The following is a 14,906-nucleotide window of genomic DNA, read 5'->3' as shown; positions in this document are numbered from 1 at the left end:
GGTGTAGTAAAAAGAAATCCATTATTTTTGTATGAAATTGAAGGCTTTATTTAGCATAGTTAGAATGATCCGATTTAGGTCAAATATGCACCATTTTGTTCGATAACTTGTTGCCATTTTGAAGGTAATTCCATTATGCTTCTCTCATAGAAACCCTTGTCCCTATTGGCAAAAAACTGGGACAGTTCATTTTCACAAGCTTCTCTTGAGGCGAATTTTTCACCAGCAAAATCATTCGCCATAGACAGGAATAGGTGGTAATCACTTGGTGCCAGATCCGGACTATGAGGTGGATGCATAAGAACCTCCCAACCAAGTTCCCGGAGCTTCTGGCGAGTCACTATCGATGTGTGTGGCCTGGTCTGATGGAACACAATTCCTCTCCTATTGGCCAAAGCTGGCCGCTTCTGGGCGATTGATTCCTTCAGACGGTCCAATTGTTGACAGTACAGGTTCGAATTAAGAGTTTGGCCGTAGGGGAGCAGCTCATAGTGGATGATTCCCTGCCAATCCCACCAAACACACAGCAAAGCCTTCCTGACCGTCAATCCTGGCTTGGCCACCGTTTGCGCCGGATCACCGCGTTTTGACCACGACCGTTTTCGCTTGACGTTGTAAGTGACCCACTTTTCATCACCAGTCACCATCCGCTGCAGAAATGGGTCGATTTTGTTGCGATTCAGCAGCGATTCGCAGATGGAAATTCGGTCCATAAGGTTTTTTTGCGTTAACTTGTGTGGCACCCATACATCGAGCTTTTTTTTGTATCCAGCCTTATTCAAGTGGTTCCAAACGGTTTTTTGTACAATGTTTAGCTTCTGGGCAATCGAAACAGTGCTTACATGACGGTCGGACTCGACGATTTCCATTATTTTATCGACATTTTCGACAATTGGCCTTCCAGAGCGTGGTGCATCTTTGACATCAAAATTACTGAAACGAAATCGACGAAACCAAAATTGCGCGTGATTGACTGTTACAGTATCAGGACCATAAACACTATTCACATTTTCAGCCGCCTGGCTTGCGTTTTCGCTTTTATCGAAGAAAAACTGTAAAATATGGCGTATTTTCTCTTTGCTGGTGTCCATCTTTGACGCGCGCTCAAACAATACTGAGTCAAACAATCACAAAACTGCCTCAGAAGTTTTTTTAGTACCAAATCTTATCTTTTTAACGCCATCTAGCGTAAACCGATCGCACTTATACAACGCGAGATACACATTACTAAAGCCATCTATTGGAAAAATAATGGATTTCTTTTTACTACACCTTATATCTTTAACAATTAACGAAATAGCCATTAATAAGTTTAATTTTTAATTTTATAAATTTGTTATATGGATAAAAAATTAGCATTTTTTATTCTGAATCTATCCATATATATTTTATATTTAAATATTTTATATTTAAATTACATGGACATTAAGATATGTAAGTGGAAAGATATATGAGTAGTACTGAGTAACGCGCTCGGTATCGTGCGCAATCACTAATTTCTTTTTTTTTTATTAACGGGATGGAAATCCTGAAGAGAACCGAGGAATATGCCGTACTCTAACTGACAAAAACCACTCCGGATGTTCTCAATAACTCCAGTAAGGGTGCCCCGTGAATTGTTTATCTCATTACTTTTGAAACACTCTTGAGGTAATTATTTAATTATCACATCGTTATACAATTTACATCTCTTCAGTGCATTTTATATATTAAAATATTAATATTATAAAAGTACAATATTAAATATTGCAGGTATAAAACTAATTTTGAATTATTAACATAAGCAGCCACTGCTGAATATTTTTTTATTTGTAACATATGTTTCGCATCTGCTTATATTGCTTATAACAGACAAGAAAAATGTACATGAATATGTGTACGTCAATATATTTTAATGAGAAATATAATTAATATGTGAAAGTGCTAAAATTACTAATATTATCCTCAATGCAAAAAGAATGATAAAACTATTCTTTATAATGTTGATAGTAGTGATATTCGTCGAAAAAGTGTTTGAAACATAAAGACTTTTTACATCAAGCACATTTGATTATTGCAGTATTACCACAAATACTTCAGTTACACTAACGGGATTGTTTTCTTCTGTGTGTATCTTTTGATTTCAATGAATCGCGCGCGAGAATTTTTATCATGTATTTTCTCGCCTTTGACGTCACACCGATCGAGAGTTCTGGGGCCGGGAGCCTTAATTGCGCTTCGTTCAATGAAGAATTCACTTTCGTGGATCGAACGTATCTTCGACATGATTCACCACGAAATAAAAGAGAAGCGATTCCTCTGGATTTCTAAGGAATCGCTTCTCTTTTATTTTGTGGTGAATCATGTCGAAGATACGTTTGATCCGCGAAAGTGAATTCAACGAAATTCATTGAACGAAACGCAATTAAGGCTCCTGGCCCCGGAACTCTCGATTAGTGTGACGTCAAAGGCAAGAAAACACACGATAAAAATTCTCGCGCGCGATTCATTGAAATCAAAAGATACATCCACACGGAAGAAAACAATTCCGTTAGTGTAACTGAAGTATTTGTGGTGATACTGCAATAATCAAATGTGCTTGGTAAAAAGTCTTTATGTTTTGGTTTATTCTCAACCAAATAATAATATTCTACTGGATTTTCAAACGTATTTGGTCTGTTTTCAATCTAGCCACTCCAATACCAGGTATATTTAATAAAGTTGAAATCTTGGAGAAGAAAACTGGTTGTGTACAAGTGATTATAATTTTAATATATTATCTCTATATATATATATAGTATGTAAATTAACATTATAATCTAAAAAATTAATTGAATCCGAAAAACGCCTAACAAAATTTTTCCATGTACGAAATCCATTTAAACGTCCATATAACGTCTTATAGTTGCAAATATTTTGTAGTTCCTTTTGCTATGATGAATAATTTCAATTTTTTTTCTTGATGTTACTTCCTGTATTGTTCGTTTACAATGACCGCCCAAAGAATCCAACAGTAAAACAGTTGCACGATTAGTATTTGTAAAATAAACTTCTTGTAACCAGGTCTTAAAATGTTCCATTGTCAATTTTCCAGATTTTGAAGCCATAGCAAAAATATTTTCTGCTTTAAACATATGTTTCTTAACAATAGATCCAAATTCTCCAGAACTTTCTTTTAATACAATAAATAACGGTGACAACAACTGTCCATCTTCAGAAATTGTAGGTTGAATAGTATAACTGTGGATTGTAGATGAGATAGATTGAACAATTCCTTCTACTCTCTTTGTTCCTTGCTCTGCTAAGGTTCTCCCAGAGTGTATTTCAAGATTAAAAGCGCTCTGATCTGAACTGAACACATTCGCATTTCTATTTCTCGCAATGTAGGGTTTAACAGCAACCAAAAATGCTTTATTTTAAGAATCGATATCTTTTTCGTTGCGTAATGTTGTTTTCCTAATAAATTTAGTGACTTTCCTGGACACAATTCCAAAATGTTTTTGAAGTTCTAAACCCACGTATAGCCAGCTTTAAATGATGGTAAATCTTCTGTTATCTTTGTTTGCAAGGCGACGAAGATCAATATCATGTATGATAATTTTAGATTCTCTTGCTTGCATAAATTTTTGATACATATTGGAAGTGTGCATTAATTTTAAAGGATTTTCAAGAGACGCCGTAACTAGTATTATATCGCATCGGGCCATATTGTTGCTACCTTCATGTCAAAGCACTATCATGTGGCTTTAGTTTTCAGTATGTCATTTTGCCGAAGTGTAAACAACATTGTTTTTTTGAGCATTGAATATGTCGCATTTTGTGCCAACAAAACGCAATTTGCGGGAAACTTTGCTTTTTTGCTTCCATTTGAAGAAAAGTACTGCTGAAAGTCAACGAATGCTGTCGAAAGCTTATGGTGATTATATTCCATCGATTTCAACATGTGAGTACTGGTTTCGACGCTATAAAAAGATGATTTTGACACGGAAGACAAGGAACGTCCAGATCAGCCGAAAAAGTTTCAAGATGAGGAAGTGGAAGATTTATTCGATCAAGACCCGAATTAAACGCAAGAAGAACTTGCAGAATCATTAAATGTTGATTGATCAACGATTTGTAGACGTTTGAAGGCCATTGTAATGATTCAAAAGCAAAGAAATAGAGTGCCGTACGAATTGAAGCTGAGGGACATCGAAAGCCGCAAAATGACCTGTGAATTGTTGCTTTAAAGACACAGAAGAAAAAGTTTTTTTGTATCGTATCGTGACGGGTGATGAAAAATGGATACGCTACGATAATTCGAAGCGCAAAAAATCATTGTGCAGGCGAACCATCAACATCGACGGCAAAGCCGAATATTCATGACGCCAAGCTCATGCTCTGTATTTGGTGGAATCAGCTGGGTGTAATGTATTATGAGCTGCTCCAACTCAACGAAACCATCACTGGGAAATGCTACCAACAACAATTGATACAATTGCGTCGAGTATTGAAGCAAAAACGGCCAGATCACGCGAAAAGACACGATAAAGTGATTTTCCAGTACGACAACGTTCGGCCACATATGGCGAAACCGGTCAAGGAAACGTTAGAAGTGCTTAACTGGGATGTCCTACCACACCCGCCGTATTCTCCAGATATTGCTCCCTCCGATTACCACCTATTTCGATTGATGACTCATGGCCTGTGTGAGCAGCGCTTCCATTCTTATGAGGATACCAAAAAATGGATCGATTCGTGGATAGCATCAAAAGATGTGTCGTTCTTTCGACGTGGAATCTACCTATTACCAGAAAGATGGGAAAAAGTAATGGCTAGCGATGGACAATATTTTGAATGATCAATTTGTAACCATGTTTTCACAATAAAATATTTTTACCCTTAAAATCCTTTAAAATTAATGCACATTCCCAATATATTCCATTATACGTTTCACTTTTTCTTTATGTGAACTTCCATATTCAACTTGGGCCCATCGGTTTAATTGTGTTTCAGCTTAAATCACGAACTGTGTCGATTTTTAGCCGTTTATTTTTACTACCGTTCCAAAATTCGATCGCTTTACATTTGTACTCAAATGTAATAGATTTTCCAGATTAATATGGAACTTCTTCTTTATATTTTACATAATAAGATAGTCTATTTTCTTCATCTTTGTCAAGCCAATCCGTATCAATATCTTTGAAATGCTATATTATAATTCCTAGTAGCAAAATTTGACTTTACATTGACTATCTTGGTTATCTTAGGAATACATTGGCCAATATTTGTCAATATTCAGCCAACATGGAATAATTAGAAATATATGGCTATTGTACGTAGAATATTGTACGTTCAATATTTATTTAATGTTGGATTTATATTGGAAATACGTTGACCAATATTTCCCAATATAAAATTAATATTGATCTTAGAATAAATATTAATCTATTGTCAATATTACACATCAATAAATACGCAATATTGGATTTACATTAAAAATGCATTGGCCAATACTTCTCAATGTAATATGAATATTAAAGGAGAACAATAGGCAAGTGAGAGTCAGCGCTGATGTACGAGCATATTTTTATTTTTAAATGAAAATTGTAAACGTTTTAGTCCTAATAATTTGGACCCACAGTACAATTAATATTATAATATAAATATTATTATATAAATCCAATGCCAATGATGTCGAATAGACGGAAATTGTCAGTTACCAAGCTGACAATAAGCGAAATCATGAGCATCCGTTACAGAAAGTCTCTCTGACTGAGTATTACACCCTTATAGAAATATCATACTAAGAATCATCCAGTATTTTTAATACTGAAAATAAATAATTATCAATAATTCTTAGTATGATATTTCTATAAGGGCATATAGAATGAAGACCAACGTACGGCCATTGTTATGTTTCAATAATTGCACGATATTGTGTTTATGTTGGCAATGCAATGGCCAATATTTGCTAATATAATTATCAATACTGATTATAGATTAAATGATAATTTATTACCAATATTACGTGTCAATAATAAGATGGTATTGCATTTACATTGGCCAAATTCCTCAATATTAAGCCAATATTAGGCATGGAATTATTACAAATATATACTAATATTGTACGCCAAATGTTTGTATAATATTGGATTTACATTGAAAATACGTTGAACAATATTTTCCAATATAAAATTAATATTGATCTCAGAATAAATGTTAATCTATTGCCAATATAACACGTCAATAAATACACAATATTGCATTTACATTGGAAGTGCATTGGCCAATATTTCCCAACATAATATGAATAATATGAATATAATATAATATGAATATTACATATAGAATGAAGGCCAATGAACGACTAATGTTATGTTTCAACAGTTATACGATATTGCGTTTACATTGGAAGTACATTGGTCAATATTTCCTAATACAATATTAATATTAATCTCTGAATAAATAGTAATCTATTGTCAATATTATATTTCAACATTTACACGTTATTTTATAATCTCTTATGTCTTTGTCTATTTAATACGAGCAATAAAAAAATTTTTACTGTACAAATTTTATGACTGAAATGGAATGTGTGGTGTTTCGTAGATCTCACCTCACTAGTTAAGGTTTAAATTAACAATAAAAATACAAAAAATATAATTTTTATTAAAATTAAATCATATTATAACAAAAATTATATTACAGCGTTAATTGCAACATATGTAGACAAAATATAATATAAAATATTATATAAGGCGTTAATTGCAACATATATAGATAAAATATAAGACGTTTATATTGATCAAAGAAGATTGGTGTAGTATCTAAAGCAATAGACTCATAATCCAAAGATGCCTTAAGTCCAAGTTTGAATCCCAGTGTTAGTGAGAATTTTTAAGTGTGATATAACATTTGGAATCAAGTCTTAAATTTCAAGTAAAGTCAACAAACGCTGACTAGTTCTTCATTTCAACCAATTCGCCAATATTTGTAAAAAGTGGGACTTTTTGCGCTTATTTGAATATTTTTTTTAAATTCTATATTTATGAATATTTTGGGATATTCTATGATATTCTATGATATTCTTGGAATGTTAATTTTGGATTTTAGGAACAAATTTTCCAGGAATATCTAGCGTTTACTGGAATTAGTTTCACATTAGGATCCAATTAATGTCCAACGTGAATAAATTGAGTAAATATTATTGCTTAACATTTGTCAAATATTGTCCAATGCTATTGGATCAATATTGCTGACCAATGTTGGTTAAATAAGAGGCAATATCCATTTTACAATATTGGACCAATGTTGGGAAATCAATTCATACTCAATATTTAACATTGGATTTATATAATTTCCCAATATTGCGCCAAAATTTTATGCTACTAGGGAACAATATAATATATTTTAATAGGCTCTTTTCACACGTAAACACGATTAAAAAGTATATGATAACCTCGAAATATTCCGAATCCACACAATAATGCTACTTTAAAATTAAATATAAGCAAACTAGAATTGCAAAGATGACCTTCATTATCCAGTTTTATGCTTCTTAACATTAAATTACTTAATATTATAAGATTTTTCAATGTCCAGATATGTCTCTTGCTCCGCAATAAAATCGTTGTTTTCCATACATTCCCAGTAAGCAATCTGTGCGTAGACTGACGTCAGATTGGCAGTAGGATCTGTCGACAGATCCATAGTCATCTGCGTCTTCAATCTGCCATCAGACCAGGAGCTACAATGTCCTATGCATTTAGATGGGCTAGCGTTTTTGGCGTCCTCACCGTATGACACCAGTGTAGAACTAAGAATCAATATGGCCGTCATATATAAGCATGCACACACACACATACGCGCGTGCGCGTGTATGTGTGTATGTGTATCCAATAGAAGGTATTTAGAATCCGCAATAAAAAAATAAGTGGAAAATAAAAAGAAAACACTAATATAACTAATACAACTGAAACTTGGAGTTTATTGTGGTAAGTTTAATGTTAAGTATTTACATTTTCTTGTAAAATAAATTCTAATTCTTTAACATTATTCACATATTAATATTTTTTATTATTTTGTCCTTTTTTGTACTTCATTGACAATTTTTTTGCTTCATTATAAATGTAATTAGTAGTGCAAATATCTTTTAAAGTCCCTTGTAATATTTTATTTATAAAATTGTATCATTGTAATATAAATTGATGTGCACATTCTTCTATTAAATAGTCTTCACGTGAGATACAATGTAATGATATAGTTGAAAATGCCTTTAAATATAATATATTTTTCAATTTTTTCATTATTTTTACTTTATGGCAAAAGTTCACAATTTCTGATTCAGCATTTTGGAGTGCATGCTGTATATTTTTCAAAGTATCTGCATTTTGCAAATATTGTGCACATTATGCACATTGTTTTGCAATTTTACCAATTACAATATTTATAATTTTTTCTGTATCAATATATAAATCAGATGTTGGTAATAGTATTGCACTTTCTGCACAGTCTATTTCATCATTTTCTTCATCACTTATTTCAATAATTTCTGCTGCCTAGATTATTTTAGTAAGCGATAATGATGTAATTTTCTTTACAATTTGAAGAAAGAGAATGCTTTGATGTTAAATTAGTAGTGACAAATGTTGTCAATGAAACACAAAATTGATGAGGAGTTGGTTATTATTCCTGTATCCGTGACTTCTAATTTGACTAAAACAGTTTTCAACAGGGTCTTGATTGACATATCTTAAATTTAATGAAGAAAATGCCGACTTCTGTAACGTATTCCAAAGGTATTGTACTTCTTCGATGATCCATATTCAATTCGCAAGACATTTGGTGTTGTGTCGAATATATTTGTGAGTTATGTTATCAACAAAGTCCATCTTGCGAAGTATATTGACAGCGTTGTGCCAAAATGGTATATGATTACTTGAAGAAGTAATGACACTGGAATATTTTTTATTTTCTTTTCCGTTGAAAGAATCAAATAAATCGTCAAAAAACAATAAAACATCTGCCCAGCAAACAATTTGGTACCAAATTGTCGCCAAATTGACACCAAATATGACTAAAACTTGACGGCAAATCCGATGCCATCTGTAATATGCTTGGGTTTTGTTAGCAAAATTTGGTGACAAAATCTGACGCCAAATTATCGCCAAATACCGAGTAAAGTTTAGCGCCAAACTGCACAAACCTTGGTCGGTATTTGGCGTCAATTTGGCATTAGATTTTACCAAGTTTTGTTTGATATTTGGCATCAATTTGACGTCAAAGAGAATGCTTTGATGTTAAATTAGTAGTGACAAATGTTGTCAATGAAACACAAAATTGATGAGGAGTTGGTTATTATTCCTGTATCCGTGACTTCTAATTTGACTAAAACAGTTTTCAACAGGGTCTTGATTGACATATCTTAAATTTAATGAAGAAAATGCCGACTTTTGTAACGTATTCCAAAGGTATTCAAACTGCGCCGCACAAACCTTACTCGATATTTGGCGCCAATTTGCCAACGATCTTTGATTTAGCAGATGTTGTGTCCAATTTGATGACATTTTGGTAGCAAAATTTGTAGTTAAATGTTGAGCAAAATTTACTCGAGCAGATTTGGCTATCTGGGTGACGTTATTACAGCACTAGATGATAGTGCATATCTCCTTTTGTAGTCTTCACAATACCTATCCCGACGGCAGCTGGGTGTCCGCGCGGAGCGTGTACGGCGGGCGGCCGGGCCCCAGGCGCCGCTCAACTCGCGGTCGCTGGCCTCCCGCCGCCAGTGCGCGCCGTCACCGCGACGCGGCGATCGCGTCAGCCGGAGCCGCTTCTCGCGGTTAATTCTCGCTTAGGCGCCTATATAAGGCGCCGCGCGAGACCACTCGAGGCCTTTTGGCTGCGATTGCATATCAGGTCACTGCCTTATTGAGATATTCTTTTAAGCTCTAGCTAGCTAGCTAGCTTCATATCGCCTTTTTGAGTGCGCAAGCACGTTGGGCACTTGCCTCGCCAGAAGTATACTTTTGCATATCTGCATCGATCTTCACTGCCTTAAAAGTGTCGTAGATACGTTGGCATTTTGTGTTTAGGTCTTCGGTGATTCTACACAACTCTCCGCAGCTCTTTAGAGTACGTTTGCACGTTGGGCTATAGTGCCTCTAGAGTGTCCGAGGACACGTTGGCATCTGGGTTACGAAGTGTATGGTAACTCCACGGATCTCCACTAGGCATGTCGATTCATTCTAAAAAAAATCGATCTCCCATTCGAATCGAACGCACGAGAATCGATTTTCGATTAAATTGAGCATTAAAAGATCGATTCTCGATTAATCGAATCGTTAGTCGATTTTTTAATGTGCTTAATAAAGATGAGTGTCAAAGTTTTTTGTACAAACTTGCAATCAAGAAATAAAACAAGTAAATTATATGCGTTTATTGAATTAAATTAAGGAAAAAATTACATTTCCCAATATTTCAAATCAAGTGACTTTAGAAAGATTAATTTATCTAATCGCTCGGAATCTAGGCGACTCCTTTCGTCGGTTGCAATATTTCCCGCTACGGAAAAAAGTCTTTCACAAGGAACAAATGTTCCAACTATACAAAAGTATTTATTAGCAATCGGTCTTATTGAGCTGTAAAAAGAATTTTGTTGATGATGCCAGTATGAGATAGGATCTGTCGTTTTGAAGTAGACGACGGGCTGTGTCAAATAATGCTTCAATTCGTCTTGTAAGCCTTGTCCTTGATTTTCTTGTCGAATTGATTGCAGCTGATTTTTTACCAGCTTGTTATGGAATTCCCAAATATCAGGCTCTTCTGCCTCTTTAACCTGCCATTCAGAATTGTTCTCTGAATCTTCATGATTTAAATTATTCTCCAATCGTTTTTTTGAAGTCACAATCATGCTATTTATTTGGTTAATAGCTCTGGAGCATGCTATTCTATTAGAAAAATAAATTTTCTTAAATCCAGTAGTGTTGTGATAGCTAACATATAAACTTGTTCCACCGTATCAGATCTTTTCTTTAATCCGTCGACAATTAAATTTTTTGTTGCAGTGCCAACATCTGTTTTCGTCTTTATTGCACGGTATGTTTCCAAAAGACAAGATACTATTGGTATAATTTTGCTTAACGTTACGAATTTTTCTGCGGACATTTTTTTGTCACAGCTTCCATGGGTCTTAAGATATTTATAAGATTTTTAATAGCATTCAGTTGATTTGCCGTTAACATAGATGGAGCTTTCGGATGGTTGAGTAATATTGGAGCAATTAACTCCGATAATTTTACAAATCGTGCTAGTTGATAGTAAATCGAGTTCCATCTCGTACAAACTGACTGAATCAATTTGAGTGATACTGCTGAATTACTTTGCGCTTTACGGAGAGCATCAGCCGCATTTATGTTCTGCTTGCAGTATCTAGTTATATCTTTTACAATGTTTAGCAGTTGTTTGGCGCTTTCAATACCGTCTTTTTCTTCAAAAGGTTTTTGAGCTACTAAATTCAACGTATACGCGAAATACCATAAGTGTTTGTGCTTGCCATATACGATTGTTACGGCCTTGACAATATTAGCACCATTGTCTGTTATGAATGCTGCAACTTTTTCTCGAGTTATGCCCCATTTTTCAGTCATTGTTATTATCACTTGACTTAAATAGTCAGCATTGTGGGGCTCAGTTAAATGTGACACACCAAAATTTATATTCATTAATTCACTTTCGTATATAAAATGCCCTGTTAACCTCATGTAGCTTCTAGTATTATGTATATCTGTCCAGACATCCGCAGTCAAACATATTGATTCCACTTCTAAGAGCTTTTCTCTGAATTGCAATGAAAGAACGTCGTACTTGTCGTCTATCATTTGTGTAATTGTTCGTCGCGAAAGAAGTATATAAAGGCACCGCTGTTTTCATGAGGTACTGGAAACCTTTTTCAACTGTGTTTAATGGTAATGTATTTTTGCAAATCATTAACATGAGAGCATTATTTAACTGCCCACACTTCCGTTTACTGAAAAAAAAATATTAAAACTATTAATACATTTACCAATAAAATAAAATAAAAATTGTCACTATTCATAAATAAAACATGGTCATAACAGATAAATTAATTCATTATAATCACAAAAAAAATCTTACCACCAAACGCTTTAATATTATTAACACATGAATCCATAGTTAATTGATTAAGTTTTGACTTTTCTGATACTGATAATGATGCTACACTTTCTAGATCGGAATCACAGTTCTCTTTTGAACTATTCAAACTTAAAACATCACTTATGCCAAATTTCTCTTTCGAAGTTGACGGAGTATTAATATTGTCATTTGTCTGTAAAGAAATATCATTTATTTATTCTATTATTTTTATATTTAAATTGAAAAAGTAATAAAAGGATAAAACTTCAAGATTACGCAATCTTTAAACAAGCATGCATTGATAGAAAAAAATGTGATACACATATAGTGTATTGTAAGAAAAGGGTACACAGATACACATTTCAGTTTGTTTTTTGCTGCCACCAATATCATTATTTGCCACTATTTGTTTTCGATGACTTACAGACTTAATACAGGGATGTCTACGTAATAAATAGTTACGTAAATTTGTTGTGTTCCCGCATGTTTTCACTTCTATGTGACAGTGTTTGCATATGCCACTCGATCCTTTTTTTATAAAGTGATTCCATATATCACTTTTACTTGATATTTTAGACTGAAAAAAACAATATTTTAACAAAAGTGCGACGTACATTTATCGAAAAATCAATTTCAATTTAATCAATCACTATTAAACGAATCAAATCGAATGCTACTTACACACAAAACTATTTAGTATTATCAAAGGCCTCAGGGACCACCGAACAAAACACGTTCGCACGCGTCGACGACTCGTATGGAACATAAAACCACCAACACATCCACACACGTCAATGGAACTGTGAATCGGTCTCCGATTCAAGGGGTTCTTGGATCGATTCATCGAATCGATCCAGTGTTTCAGATCGATCTAAAAAATCGATTATTTTACCCTAAATAATCGATTTTTCGATTAATCGATCTCAGATCGACATGCCTAATCTCCACCTTCTCAAGATGATCGAGGATTGAGAGAAGGCTTCGCGTGACCACTTCGGATTACTTTGACGATTACGCCTCCACCGCGGTGGACGTCTCTCTTTGCAACATCTCCCGTATTGCATATACCGGGTATCAGCGCCGACAGAACTTAGTACGGTCGGGCTCACGACTCCGCGCAAGTCATCGTTTCATTTCTCACGCGAGCCAAGCTCGCTATTGTTTCGCTGCCAGGGCCGCAGCTCTCACGCGAGGCACACTCGCTATTGCTACGCTGCCAGGGCCGCAACTCTCACGCGAGACACACTCGCTATTACTTCCCTGCCAGGGGTACAGCGCTCTCGCGACACACGATCGCTGACCTAAGTCTACTCAAGACTCCAACGTCGTCGCATCCGCGACTCTATACGCGAGGAATATTCGCTTCTCGTCTCGACGAGACTTAGCATTCGTCACGCACGCGGTACTATCAACGCACGTCTACGGTTACGTGTACGTCAACGTCAGACTACGACTCGGCCGCGTACGCGATTCAGAGTTACATTCGCGAATAGGCTCTTACTACGAGATATAGCATTCGCCGCATGCGCGACTGTTCAGGCGAGCAACGTTCGCCAGTCTAACATCTCAGATTCAGTCTCTGTTGCTCCCTCGCCAACCTGAGCTGAATCTTATTCGGACTTGACTCCGACACTCACAAGGAAGACGGATAAGTGTCTCAATACTCTGAGTGATTATTATCCTTCGAAAGGGAGATTCCTTTCCAGCGCGGAGGCGCCGGACAACTCCACGCGTGCCCTACTCTGGGTCACGCCGTGCTCTTATACACAAGAGCACTATACTTCCTCACACTATCTTACGAGGCTCCTGAATAGGAGAGCACAAACTATACTCGCGCAATTGACAATAGTAGTCGATGAACGTTCGACGGCATATGAACTAGCCGCTCATCGTCTAAGGCTATTCGAAACAACCTATAATAGAAAAATATATTTGAATTTTATGTTTATTATACATGTGATGTAAGAGAGTATCTATATTTTTCATTTTATTTTTATATAATTATTACATCTTACTTTTATTCCATGTAATTACCAAGTCTATGAAATTTGTTACCGTGTGACTTAGTACCTTTACTAAGTACCTGTACTTAGTACCTGTAGTAGCGTACTTCACTTTCATTTTTGGAATACGATCAGCAAAAATGTGTCTATCATTTAATTTTGACATTTGCCGCTGTCGTAAAAAGGAATATTTATCCATCTTATATGCAATAATAATATCATTCCACGATGCATACTGTTTCTCTGACTTTTTCTTATATTTATTCATTAATAGATCTTTAGTTAATAAATTATTACGTATTCCTTTCTGTAGGTGTACGTAGTCATATAGCGGTATAACTTTTTGATTTCCCACAAAAAATGTATTCTCTGTTAAGAAATAAGTCCATAAGTCCACACACATCCACACACACACACACACACGCATATATAAAATAAAATTGATATTGTATAAATGACTAAATTAATAACTTTAATCAGGGTTGGGAAGTAACGCGTTACTTGTAACGACGTTACTATTTCGTTACTTTTTTTTGGTAACGATTTGGTAACGCCGTTACTTTTTTGTATCAGTAACGAAAAAGTAACGGCGTTACATTTTCTTTAGTAACGAGTAACGAAATTCATCGTTACTTGTATCGTTACTTTTTTACTATAGTGACTTCTCTACACAGAACACGGCAACGCTTGCCATGCGACGAAAGTTTGCACACGATAAACAATTAATGCTGCTTTCCGTAAAGCCCATTCTACAATAAGCAATAAATCTTAAGTCATAGTAAAATT

The 14,906-nt window shown here is 34.9% G+C and overlaps 2 protein-coding genes across 3 annotated transcripts in view; one reads left to right on the top strand and one right to left on the bottom strand.

Moving 5' to 3' along the window:
• LOC116850174 (sodium-dependent dopamine transporter) overlaps nt 1-14,906 on the top strand; it is a 400,294-nt gene that overhangs the window by 95,170 nt on the left and 290,218 nt on the right. The window lies entirely within an intron of this gene.
• Nucleotides 10,316-13,243, bottom strand: LOC116850176. Of its 2 annotated transcripts, none has more exons than XM_032828140.1 (3): nt 12,542-13,243; nt 12,118-12,310; nt 10,316-11,989 (listed from the first exon to the last, which is right to left on the bottom strand). In XM_032828140.1, exon 3 carries the CDS (start codon nt 11,838-11,840, stop codon nt 11,106-11,108), a length of 735 nt encoding a protein of 244 aa, XP_032684031.1. In that variant the 5' UTR covers nt 11,841-11,989; nt 12,118-12,310; nt 12,542-13,243; the 3' UTR covers nt 10,316-11,105. Both variants share the same exon structure in this region, with proteins under 2 accessions (XP_032684031.1, XP_032684032.1).

This window comes from Odontomachus brunneus, unplaced genomic scaffold (assembly GCF_010583005.1).
Source record: "Odontomachus brunneus isolate Ranch 3 - 2012 unplaced genomic scaffold, Obru_v1 Obru_scaffold_135, whole genome shotgun sequence".
Classification (NCBI taxonomy): domain Eukaryota; kingdom Metazoa; phylum Arthropoda; class Insecta; order Hymenoptera; family Formicidae; genus Odontomachus; species Odontomachus brunneus.
This window is presented reverse-complemented; position numbering and strand designations above follow the sequence as displayed.

What these genes read in the sequence shown, in the direction of transcription:
- LOC116850176 (XM_032828140.1), bottom strand. Translation starts at nt 11,840, where the DNA reads ATGATAGACGACAAGTACGACGTTCTTTCATTGCAATTCAGAGAAAAG.